At 44.4% G+C, this 13,258-nt stretch overlaps 1 protein-coding gene across 1 annotated transcript in view; it reads left to right on the top strand.

The window, feature by feature from the left end:
- ASB7 (ankyrin repeat and SOCS box containing 7) overlaps positions 1-13,009 on the top strand; it is a 28,383-nt gene extending 15,374 nt beyond the window's left edge. The window contains exon 4 of the mRNA XM_081124520.1: positions 9,750-13,009. Within this exon, the coding sequence (XP_080980646.1) occupies positions 9,750-9,889 (140 nt within the window). The 3' untranslated portion in view covers positions 9,890-13,009. The remainder of the gene's footprint in view (positions 1-9,749) is intronic.
- The last annotated feature ends 249 nt before the right edge of the window (positions 13,010-13,258 follow it).

Raw genomic sequence — 13,258 nt, 5'->3', positions numbered from 1 at the left:
AAGGATCATACCCAAAGAATGAGGATTGTCTGCAGAAGGGAAGATGTTTCCTGCTTAGTTGGTGGCGTCCATAAAAAGCCACTTTCTGTTCTTTTAGTGGTTTTCCTTGAAAGGAAAAAAAAAAAGTGGAACAAATACAATAAAGAGACAACAGAGAACAGCGAAGGCCTGATCGATGACAGAAATGGCAGTGAGGACACAGGAGCGGACGTTCTGATGGAGGTCCATTGAGGGCCAAGGCTCCGGGTCGGGAGGTAAACAGCTTCTTGCACCAGGCCCAGGGCTCAGGTGAGGCAGGTGAGGTGTGTAGGACACACAATTTCAGGAGGTGCTATTCTCAGGGTTGTGCACGTGCACATGGTTCATGAAAACCGAGTAATTTGTACAGAGCTTCTGCACGCACACCACCACGGAGCTAAGAGGATCACGGACGCTCTGGCGTGTAGGGCTGGGGTGCACATTCTCTAGCGAAGGTCAAGAGCAAAAGATCATAGGAATGTGGGCCCGTTTCAGACGAGAAAGTCTACATTTGTGCCCAAGAAAAAGGCAAGCGCAAGAAAACAGTAAGGATTCCTGGTAGACTGTTCCAGAAATCCAGCTTAGCCCGAGGATATGGTTGAAATGACGATGGAACTCTGCCCTGGCCGGTGCGGCTCAGTGGGTTGGGTTGTCCTGTGCACCAAAAGGTTGCAGGTTCGATTCCCAGTCAGGGCACATGCCCGGGTTTCGGGCTGGATCCCCAGTAGGGAGCTTGCAGGAGGCAGCTGAAGTGAATGTTCCCCTCTCACATTGATGTTTCTCTCCCTCTCCCTTCTTCTCGCTCTAAAAAAATCAATAAAGATATGTTTAAAAAACTAATGATGGAACTCACCCTGTGGACTCAGATTATAATTTAGTGCTTTTTCCCTTACCATCTCTCTGCTCCACAATGTAAACTCTCCTAGTCAGCAATGGATGAAGTTACGCAGAATGTGAAATCTTTTCAGAAAGAAAGAAAAATTCCAGAGAAAGCAGAACCTCAGGCATTGACTAGGAAGAACTTTTCACCTTATGGGGAAAAGAGAAAAAAAGGGGGAGATTTTAATCATCTGCATGCCTGGAGTTTTGTTCAGAGAGAAGTGGTGCCGAACCTGCAGTTGGGGAGGAAGCCCACTTCCGAGTGCTCATGCGCAAAGCGTGCCCGCGGCAGGCTACCTGCAGGGCCTCGTGCACGTGGTGTGGGAGCCAGAGGAAAATTTTAGAGAACACAGGTCAGAGCTTCTCCTGCTGGAGGACGGTGCTGGGGAGGAGGCCGCTTCCACGTTTGATGGGCGAGCTCATTTGCAGAAGAGGTGCCGCGCTGTGCTGCCCGCCTAGGAAATCCCTTCACTGGGAGGCTTTGCCCTTTGTGGGGGAGAGGAAAATGACCTAAAGGCCAAGTGGGCTCAAAGACCTTGTACAAGCAGCCAGGTCCAAGGCTGTTGGAGGCATCGGCTTGTCACCTCTGCCAGTGACATCCTCCTCTGTCCTCACTGTGTATGGAAACTGCCTCTGTAGAAGCTACTTCATTAAGGCACCTGATGGGCAAGATATTACTGTTACCGTCTAATATTTTCCTTAGTTTTAACATGGTAATCCTAGTTCTTTTAAATTGCCTGTCTGATCGTTCCAACATCTGTGTCGTATCTAAGTCTGGTGCGATGCTTGCGTTGTCTCATCCGACTGTGTTTTTTCTTGCCTTTTAGCATGTCTTGTAATTTTTTATTGAAGCCAGACATGTATTAGGTAATAGGAACTGAGATAAATAGGCCTTTAATGTCAGGTTTTATGTTAACCTGGCTTGGGGCTGGGCTGTGTGTGTCATGTTTGCTGTAGCCGTAGGTGCCAGAGCCTTCAGGCTCCTCCGGTGGCCTTGGTCGTGGGCTCTTGACCTTGGGCTTCCCTCAGTCCTCAGCGGATCTGTGCCCTACAGCACTCTCACTGTTGCCCTGTTGGTGTGCTGGTCAGGTGTGGGGTAGGCCAGTGATCTGTAGTCTTAACTAAATCTCACTCTGGGATTTTTAGTCTGTTCAGCTCTTTCTCTTTGTAAGGATGGAAGTGATGACTTCCAAGGTCTTACGTGCTGGAGCTGAAACTGGAAGTCTATTCGTTAGCTCTATCATTTTATTTAAAATATGAAGAACATCCCCTCTGTGGTCCTTTTGCCCACTGGGCTTCAGAGGCACACATCCCCTGTGCAACATCCTGATGAGCCCAGAGGTGCAGCCAAGTCAGCTGAGTCCGGTGGTGGAGAGAGTGGCCAGTGGGCTCTAGACCCGGTGTCTGACCTGCCTAATAAATTGGACAGGCGGCTTCCCCTCACCCTGCCCTGTGGGTCTCAGTTTCCCCCTCTGAAAGATGGGGAGTCACACTGTAGTCGCTGGGGTCCCTCTCTTTGTAAAACTTACCAATAACTGCTCTTCCAGGGGACAATTACCTGCTTTTGTGATGTGATCGGAGTTGATGGTTTTGGATTCATGTAAAACAGTGGTTTTCTCAGTATGGACTCTTAAGGGTTCTCAGGACTGTTTTAGGTGCCCGTGAGGTCAACACTGATTTATATGAAGATTTATTTGCCTTTTCACTGCCCTGACATTTGCACTGATGCTGAAAGGCGCAGTGGTGGTGACAGTGGCCCCTCAGCATCAACAGGGCTGTGGCCCCAGAGGGTACAGTAGTCATCCTGTTCTCCACCACCAGGCAATCCCAGACAGAGTATTCTGGTTCCTAATAATTTCATTAGGTTTTACCCTTTGAACGTGTATCTTTTTAAATATTCTGTGGGATGGAATCTGAAAGTGTTCTTACTGCACACTGAGGCGACGGAATGGAGGAAAGCACTCCTGCGATTTGTTTGAGCTGAACCAGCAGCTTCTTCCGTGGTACCATTGTTACCTGAAGGATTGACAGTAAAACCATAGCTCTTCAGTCTTGGGTGTTTGGCATACATTTTCCTAAAAATGAATAAAGTTCACTTGGCATCTTAAGGAAAACAACTGAGAGTATTTATGGCAAGTCATAAAACTTGAGGTTTCAAGTGAAAGTCAGAATTTTGAACATCTTGTATTTGCCACTGTGACATTGACAGTTTCGCAGTATGTAGGCTTTTTTTGAGATCAGTGGAGGTATTAAAGTGATTTTTTGATATCGTAAAGAAATGGCTCAACATTTGGAAGATCTGCGTATCCCACTGAACCAGACAACCAATGCACAATGTCACAAAATCACACATGGGTAAAACATCCGTTCATAGGGCAAGGTGGACCAGAGGGTTTTAACATGAAAGAGAACAGGAAGTTCACTGACTTGGTTTTAGATCCCATATGGCAAGTAGCCTTTAAAAAACACACTACTTGTCGAGTTTTGGTGGAGTATCAAAGAACATCCACGATGATCTGAAAAGACTATTAAAATATTCCTTCCTTTTCCAACCACATAAATGCAAGTGAAGCTGTATTTTCTCCACATTTCAGTCAAGAGAGCCAGTGCAGCAGATGGGATACAAAAGCAGATCTGTGAATCCAGACCTTAGGAGATATTTGCAAAACAATATAAAACATTGCCACTCTTGAGATCCTTTTTGTTTTGGAAACCAGCTTTTTTATTTTCATAAACGTGTATTTGAACTGCTGTTACTACTGTTATTTTTCAATGAATTAATATTTTTAAATTTCTAAATATGGTAAATACAGATATAAACCCACAGAAACCAAAATTCTTTGAGGTCCTCTAATTTTAAGAATGCAAAGAGGTCCCAAAACTAAAACGTTGTCACCAGGTGTTGTGCCATTTCTACATTCAAATTTTTAAGGACACCCTGTTAGCCGAGTGTTTTAGAATTTGATCAGTCTGTGATGTATTTCTGTTGGTAGTTGCATTCTGTGGATAAAGTGAAATATTTTAAATGGCTGCTTGCCCTGTGCCAGCATATTTATTACTTAGGATCTGTAGAGATCCATAATTGCTGAGTTGTGTCTATAATTGTGGTTCTATCAGATGTTATGGGGGTAAAACAGATTTATTCAAATTGGTTTTGAAGACAAGTAGTGTGTAAAAGGTAGGACTGGGTTGTATTTTGATTTGAATGTTGTTTTTTAGTATGTTTTATTGGTTTTAGAGAGAGAAGAAGGGAGGGGGGGGAGAGAAACATCAATCGGTTGCCTCCTGCGTGCCCCCTACTGGGGATCGAGCTTGCAACCCTGGCATGTGCCCTGACCGGGAATCAAACCAGCAACCTCCGGGTGCATGGGACATGCCCAGCAAACCGAACCACAGCAGCCAGGCCCATGATTTATATTTTAAGGCAAGCTAGAAACTGCCTTTGTTTTATAAAGTAAGACTTATTTCACAAATTTTGTACTAAGTCCCTGTGAAGGGAATTCAGAGGCAAGAGGAACAAAAGAAAAGGTGCTTATAATGGGATTTTAAAATGGAAAGCTGAGATAAAACAAAGAAAGAGGTATTGGAAACCCACTCCAGATGTTGACCTAAGACGGGGAGGTGCTGGAAGGAAGAGTCAGATCGTGCGGAGCCATCCAGAGGGGCTAAGTCTTTCTCTTTGGGTTTTCTTTGGTGGGTTTTTTTTACACCCTCACCTCCACCTCCAGTCTCTACCCACCTGTTCTCCAAAGATAAACCTATTTTACTTTTATTTTGTTCAATTTGGTTATGTAAAAATGTTTTGCCTCTCTGTGTACTTTTACAAATATTGTATCCAAATAAGTTTAGTCTAATCTTAACTACAATAATGGCGATGTCAAAAGGAGGGAGTTTAGGATGTTTGATTTTCCAAATTACGCTGCTGCCCTGGTTTTGTAATTTATACTAGATGAGACCCTTCAAAAGCCGATTTCCTATTTTATACCAGCCCAATTATTACTAATGATGGGCTTCTTTCCCAAATGGAAAGACTAACAACCCTTTGAACTGTTACGTAATTCCATTGTAGTTCATTAGTATGAATACCTTGTAGTTTTTATGCATCCCCAAAGTGTTATAATTCCTTAAATTACACTCTTTTGTGTGATGTCCCCCCAGAGACAGCCCCCTGTGGCAAACCCATGTTGTTATATAACAGGGTAGGGATAATTTTCTAAGACACCTCGTAAACATTGTGCACGTGTGTGTCGAGTTTTTTCCTTCCGTCCCTTTTTTCTCTTTTTTCAGCTTTCTTTCCCTCTGCTACTGCCTCCCTCCCCCCCCCCTTTAATCTTTGGGACAGTGTGTTTTTGAGCATATAACCTTCTATTCCCACAATGATATTCCCGAAAAGAAAAAATACCCCAGGGCTACTACCTGGCAAGGTGGGTAATGTCTGCGCACATGGAGCGGCGGGGTACCGATACGCCTCACTTGGTCACGGTGCATTCTTTTATTTATTTATTAAAATATATCTTTATTGATTTCAGAGAGAGGGGGAGAGAGAGACATCAATGAGAGAGAGTCATTGGTCGGCTGCCTCCCGCACACCCGCTGCTGGGGATCGAGCCCACACCCCAGGCCTGTGCCCTGACCGGGAATCAAACCGTGATCGCCTGGATCTTAGGTCAGTGCTCAACCGCTGAGCCACACCGGCCGGACCCTGCACATCCTTTTATACAGTGAGCGTTCTCACGTCTCTCCCTGACCCAGCCATGTGGCGATTTCCAGTGATCTCCATCCATTTGCCCAGGACTGGTTCCCAGCAGTGGATTACCCATGGCTCCTTTACTGTGAGCCATTGACTAGTTTTCTTACCCTTAACACCAGGAGGACAGGCACTTCAGCTCCCAAGAAGGAGCCGTCTCCTTTTCCAGGAAGGAGAAGCAAACATTATTTTTACAAGTACTTAAATATTACTATTTTAACTTCTATTTACTTAATACTTATATAGCTCTTCCTGTGTGCCTAGTTCTATTCTAAGCACTTGACCAAAATTAACTCTTTTTACGCCTGTCAAGCCTGTGACGTAGGCGGTGGTGTCCTCAGTTCATAGGTGAGGACGCTGAGGCCGAAGGCTGAGTGACTCACCTAAGACACACAGGCTGCAAGTGGTGAGCCAGGAGTCCAACCCAGGGAGTCTGGCTCTGGCCTTGATGCCTTAGCCACTACCCAGGGTGTGTGTGCCTCTGTCATAAAGGTCATTCTGCAGACAGGAATCACACATGGTCAGGAAATCCTTAAAAAATCAGATTCTCTCCCTGGCTGGTGTCGCTCAGTTGGTTGAGCATCATCGGTGCACGCAAGAGTTGCCAGTTGAATTCCTGGTCAGGGCACGTGCCCGGGTTTGGGGCTCAATCCCCAGTAGGGGGCGTGCAGGAGGCAGGCTGTTGATGTTATGCTCTCACATCAATGTTTCTCTCTCTCCCTCTCCCTTCCTCTCTGAAAAGTCAATAAAAATATATATTTTTTAAATGAGATTCTCCCAAAATAGTAAAAGGTTGCCACAACCTGCTGCTTACAATAAAGAAAAATCAGTGGCAAACTGAGCAAAGCTTTCCCATATTTACGCACAGAAAGTTCCTTTTTCCCTTGGAAAGGCCCACACGGAGCTAACTCCTGAGGACGGTAGTGTTTGTGTAGCTGTGTCCCTTGATCGAGAGTTGCTAGCTCATCTTTGCCCTCTAGCATTTATCATAGATGAGAAGAGAGCCACGACACTTCCAGTGTTCTGCCTGGGGAGTCTTCTTAACTAGGTCATTAGGCTGTTTCCTGTTTGCTACATTACCGCATGTGACAGTGTCTCCAAATTTTCCTTTCAGCCCTGATCCTGGCCTCCTTGAAGCCCCATGACACAAACTTTGAGATCTGAGATTTTTTTATGGTAGCCCCCTACTTCCAGGGCCCAGAATCTCACAGGGTCATCTAATGCTGAGAAATGGAGAGGCTTAAAACAGCGATCGTCGATGATTTTACTTCTCTGCTCCACACAGTGTCACCTGGTGTCCCTCGGCTGGGGCCTTTTCTTTCCAAAGCCGCTCACTCAGGTGCCTGGGAGCTCACCCAGGACCATCAGGCCCTGACCTTTTTATAGACTGCCCAGACTGCTTTGTGGCGTGGTGGTGGCTGTGTTCTAAGAGTGAGTGTCCCAAGGCGAGGTGAAAGCCATGTCTCCTCTTATGACTTAGCCATAGACGTCCCATGGCGTCCCTTCCACTATCGTCACAAGCCCACCCAGTCTCAAGGAGAGGGCACCTGGACTCCCCTCTCTTACTCATGGGCTCATTCAGTCACACTGTAGAAACAGCATGGGGCATAGGACATACTGTGGTCATCGTTGGAGAGTGCCGTGTGCTGCAATATGAGACGATCTGAAGGTGTCCCATTACAGAACCTTTTGTCTCAATCTCTTCTTTATTGCCAGTAATTTAGCAGTTCCAATACTATAGTTTTTCCACTTGGTTGGATGGCATGTCTTCATTTAAGTATGCATGCAGACCTCTATATGTCAGCTTTTTGCCTGAATACATTGAGGTTATTTTTTTTATTAATATTGTACTTTGAAAAGAACCTGCCATCTATTAGGAAAATCAGATTCTTTGCTTTCAAAAAAAGGAGCTTCCCATCTAATTCATATTCTGGTTTGCACGTGCAGATCAAATGTCGTAGAAGCATTTATCAAAAAATGACAGTGATCACTTTGTCTCTTCCTAGCGGTCACCGCTGAATGGCGATGAAAAATCACTCAGAACAGCTTAGAAAATGATTTGCTGTTGACACGGGTGTGTTTCGCAATGAGCTGGCTGGTTTCTGCTTTACGGACAAGCCTGTTGAGCATTCATTCATTCTGTTGGTATTTGTGGCGTACTGCGCCGGGCGTTGGGCTTACACGGGCAGCCAGAGCGGTCCTCGCGGAGCATGTCGTGGAGTGAGGAAGATGGGCATTGGTGGGTCATGCCAGCTGCTGTCAGATCACAGCCTCGTTAAACACCAAAGGCGCTCCGAGAGTGTCTGCTGGGGAGCCTGACCTCCTCTCCCCTGATGGAGCCCTTTGAGCAGGGATCCGGGAGACGCGTGGGCGTGAGGGCCACAGCCACGCTCAGATCCTCGTGCAGACCTCTGGACACGCTCATGCTCCTCATTTGCAGACATTTCTAGGGAATCAGTAGCTTCTGCTGTGTTTCTCTTAAGGGCCCTTAAATGTATGAAGTAACTCTTGGAAAACACTTGTTCCCACAGGCCTCCCAGAGCAGAGGTCTGAGTTTTAAAGAGCCTTTTTTATTTAGGAAGGATTCCTTTCAAATAATGCTCATCACTGAAGACAAACAAGTTCAGTTCAAGTAAGGGTTTAAGTACCAAGCAGGGCATTGGTCCTCCACGTGTGGCCTGGGGACCTCTGGGCCTCCCCGAGACCCTTCCAGGATATCTGAGGTCAAAGTGATGTTCATAATAACGCCACGTCATGCTTCGCCTTTTTCACATTCCTTCTTTCGTGCGTGTAACGGGGCCTTTCGAGAGACTGGAGGATGTGATTTCATCCCAGCGGATTGGATGCAGAAGCGTAGGTGAGAGTCCAGCCAGACGTTGCAAAGCTTTGGGAAATTTTATTATGTTCATAACATTGTCATTTATGTTAGCGTGGAATAAGTTTCTTTCTGTTGTTTCTTACTGAATTAGTAAGTACTTCTGAAATCTCTCTTTTAGCTTCTGTATGGTAATTATCGATGGCTATAACCCACGTCAGAACAGTTCTTTTCATTCCCTGGTCATTTTTAAAAGTGTAAAGGCACATGGAGACTGAGGACTTTGAGAACCCCTGAAATAGAGCTTTTTACTTGACTTGGAGTTTGTTACTTAATCTCTCAGACACAAGGAGTCTGTAAAATGGGGTGATGTTCAGAGTCCTTCCCTCATAAAAGGATTAAAGGAGCTGGTGTGTGTGGGTTTATAAGAATCCATGGCACAGAGTAGGCAGTGCTACGTGTGTCGGCTTCCATTATCATCAGCATTTAATGTGAAAGCAGAATTTAGGGAAATCCACCCACTACCGAAGCTAAGAATTTTTGCTTACGTTTGGGGTCGTATTGCTTTGGTAAAACACAGTATTCGGAAGGGAAAGAGATAGGGTTTTGCCATTTTCTTCTGAGTTGGGTTTTAGCGGAGGTCTTTATTGGTCAGTGGTCCGAGTGTGAGGTTGGAAGAGACATAAATTCAGAACTGCTTGGGGTACTTTCCCTACCTCCCCCTCTGCCTTTCCAGTCCACACCTTATCCCCGCAGCCAAGGTCTGCTGTGCTCAGGGTCACGGTGGACAGGTGGGCTGGTGGTGTTTGGGAAACCTCCCCAGAAGCTGTCATGTGTCTAGGCTCCCATTTGGTCCCCTTGCTTTTCGAATGAGAACCTGAAGCCCGGGGAGCGATTTGCTCACACAGGCTCCCCCAGCACATTAGAGGCCCAGCCAGGATGAGAACCGGCATTCTGACTTGTCATGGAAAGGACACCGGGCTCAGAATCAGGACCAGTTTCAGTCTTGGTCCGAAAGCCTGAATTGGTCGTCTAACGTTGATCCGTGTCCTGAAATCCCTGATATTTAAAACGGAGGTGAAAGTATTGACCATCCCAAGGTCGATTGGATGAGAAATCTCAAGGTGGTGCCCAGGGAACAGTCTCTTAGTAGAGGTTTCTGTACTCATGTGCATGTTGAGTCCATAGAGAGACACTTGCCAGTGAAATAGTGATTTTCAGAACCGAAAAGCCTGCCTTACCTATTCTGCTTTGTAGCTTTGTAACACTCTCTTTTTTCTGTCTTTTTAGGGCAGCCCAGAAACTTGCAGGACCTGTGCCGAATTAAAATTCGACAATGTATAGGCCTTCAAAACCTAAAGCTACTTGATGAACTACCAATTGCCAAGGTCATAAAAGACTACTTAAAACACAAATTTGATGATATCTGATAGACACAGAACTGTGAGCAAGATGAGTTCTATTCCAGATACTTAAAAGGCTTTTGGCCTTGCACAAAGTATATCCTATGCAATTTCTGATTTGCTGTGAGGTCAGAAAGCAGGTATACACTTTTAGGTTTATTTTTGTTCATTTGTTTGTTTGGTTTTCATTGTAGGGGAGGGTTTTTTTTATATATATATATATATAAACACACCACATGCTTGAAGGTCTTAATTTGGTTTCTTGGTCCAGGTTTCAGAGGTCCAAGCTTTCTATACAATATTGCATTTACAAAAAATTGTTTTTCCAAAACGATGCAGGCAGGTTTGGAGTGGAGAATTTTTCCCTTCGCAAAAGTCCGGTTTCATTGGCGTGCATGTTACTATAATCCAGCAGAGCACATGTTGAAGTTGGGGGTCGTAGTCTCACCCAGGGGGGTCCTGGGCTCTACTGGAAAATGCCCGAAGAAATTTTTTAAGTCCTGCTGTCACCTCATTCATTTTTAATGAATACAAATCGGCTGTTTTCAAACTGTTCCTTTCCTAATTACTGTCGCTTTCGGGGGACATAAATCCGGTACCTCTGTTTTCCCATCGGCGTGCTCTTGTTTTTAACTTATTTTTTTTAATTTTTTTTTTTTTTTTAGCAACTGCAGTACACTACCCAGAGACAGGGGGCCTCAACTTGTCTCTGTTTGAATAGTGCTTTTAAAAAAATTTAATGAGAAAGAAAATCACTTTCTAAAGCCACACTGTATTCTGTTTTTAAAACGCCTCCAGTGCAATACTTTTTCTGGTGTATTTTATACCTTATTTCATGTGATGGTCCTCATTCCACAGCCGGCTTTGACATGCCCGTGAGAACAGGAACTGCCACTCTCATTTTCATTGCAGGACCATAGTATCTCGGTTGCAATTTCCATTTTAAGTTTCGTCCTTGACTCCACTGGGAGCAGAAAATTTCATATCCTGGTGGTAGAACATTCCCGAAAAATAGCCCCAAATATTGTTAAACCATTTGGCTCTAAAGGCTAAATAATACGGGGTGGTTCCATGGTGGTGGTGGTTTTTCCTCCCCAGTTAAGAAAAACCTCCGAAGGGTAAAACTTCTAATGGGTGCACATTTGTAGGTCTGATTAACGCCTAATATGCTAATGAAACATTTCCTGTCCAATTTAAGGCTAGACACAGGGAAGCTCCTCGGGACAGTGATTTTCAGGGTTGATGGGGCCCACGCTTGCAGCGTAAAAACGGATCTGATAATGTGTCTGTAATGATGGAAAAGCTCCCGGAAGCTGTAGGGTCTGTGGTGGTGCCCTTGGAAATGGGTGCTGAGCTTGAATTGTCACCGTTTAGTTTCCCAAAAACCTTTTCAAATATCCCAGGATTGTTCTTAGTGCTTTGGGAAATTTCAGAGTAGTTAACGCACTGGTAATAAATTTCCGCAATAAAGGGGCTTCTCTTGTCTGAGTTGCTAGTTCTATGTCATTAAGTATGAAACTGTTTCACCTGAAGAGTTTAACAGCGGAATTGGGCATCTGCTCGCTTGTCACTTTGGGAAGAAGATGATTCGGGGGTCACCGATGGGGGACATAGGATGTTTTGTAGGGAGCTAATGAGCGTGTGGCCAGCATTGTCACCATCCCCAAACTGTAACCGCAGCCTGGTGGCTAGAAATAGGTGGTCTGTTCTTTTCCCCACAAAAACATCTCCAGAAAGTTAGCTTCCGAGAGAGAGTCCCCTGTGAAATTGGGAGCCCAGCTGTGTTCTGATTCTCTAAACTAATACTCAGTTCAGAGCTAAGACGCAGCAGCAGCAGCAGCCCAGACGTGTCACAGCCAGGAATGAATTGAGCTTCAGTTCTCCCCCAGCCCCCAGGAGGTGAGGACATGGGAGGGCGAATGTCAGTGACAATTCCCACACGGCTGTTTTCTTCCTATACCTGTATTAATTTAATCGGTTAATTTAAATTATTTTCTTCCCCCAACTATTCCAAGGTGTCCAAACCAAGCCACTGAGTTTGAGTCAGGGAATTCCAAGTACAAAGATCAGATTAAGGTAAATTCTTCGTTCTGTATTGCTGCTGCGACTTCAGAAAAAAAATTATGAGAGCTCCTTCCGGAATTGAAATTTCTATTTAATGAAGATGTGTATAATTCCATTATTTATTGTTTGAGGTTTGATTTATCTGGACACTTAAAGAGAATGTTTTATTTTTGTTAATAAAAATCCCAATCACATATCATATTTCACAGTAACTAAAATGTCTCGAAATCGGTAATCCGTGGAATGTAGGGATAAATGTGCGGGTCCGAATTTGAATCTAATTGTCTGAGAAGCATCCCGTGGCCACATAATGTGTAGAGAAAACAAGTATTTTCAGAAAATCAACTATTTGGTTTTTCCAGAATCTTGACTGAGATGTTCAGAGTCATATCAAATTTGTTACTGGTCCTTCCTGTTTCTTTCGAAAGTTATTATTTAAGCCTCTGACTAAACCTTTATAAAAATATATTTGGCAAGTACACCAAAGAGACCAGCTCCTAAAAGATTATGATCATCCATGAACTGCCAACCTCATCTTTTGAAACCAAGATTTTTTTTTCCCCCCGTGTAAATATTTGTGTTCATAAATGTACAGCAGAGCAAGAGTGGTTTTTAGATTATTTAATTCCCATATTTCTAAACTATTTACTACAGAATAACCCCGCGCTTGTTCGTTTGGACGACTTGACCGTTTCGTTTAATTCATGATCAGTCATGCTTGGAACAGCATTTCCACTAGAGAATTCAGTGTCCTGGCAGTGGCCAGAGGACACGCGGAACACGAGGGAGCTAGCACCGTCTGTCAGGCGCACACCCTAAGCGACGAGAGTGTGTAGTTTAACGATCAGAGTGGACCATATGAAAATCGAGATTCTAACCTTCCTGCCGAATTGCTCAGTAGGCCAGAATGTGATCTGGATGAGGCCCTTTGCCCCCAAATTTAGCTTTCCTGTAATTCCTAGTGTGTTCTATCATAATGTATTTTGTTCTTTCTTTGTAATGTAAGTTTGTTTTGCTTTGGGTCAATTTGAATTAAAAAAAAAACAACAACAAAAAAAAAGACTAAATCTGGTTTAAAACTTACTGGAATCGTGTTTTATTTCTAGGCTGCCTTAATGATTTAACATTTCCCTGCTCTTTGGTGAAAGAGAACAAAAATCTAATCTTCATCAGCTTTATTTTTTTATTTTTTTTTTATTTTTTAATTGATTTTTTAGAGAGAGAGGAAGGGAGAGAGAGAAACATCAATGTGAGAGTGAAACATTGATTGGCTGGCTGCCTCCTGCACACCCCCTACCAGGGATTGAGCCCGAAACCCGGGCATGTGCCCTG

The sequence above is a fragment of the Miniopterus schreibersii genome, assembly GCF_964146895.1.
Source record: "Miniopterus schreibersii genome assembly, chromosome: 22".
NCBI classification, from domain to species: domain Eukaryota; kingdom Metazoa; phylum Chordata; class Mammalia; order Chiroptera; family Miniopteridae; genus Miniopterus; species Miniopterus schreibersii.
Note: the sequence above shows the minus strand (reverse complement) of the source record. Positions and strands in the feature narration are given on the sequence as shown.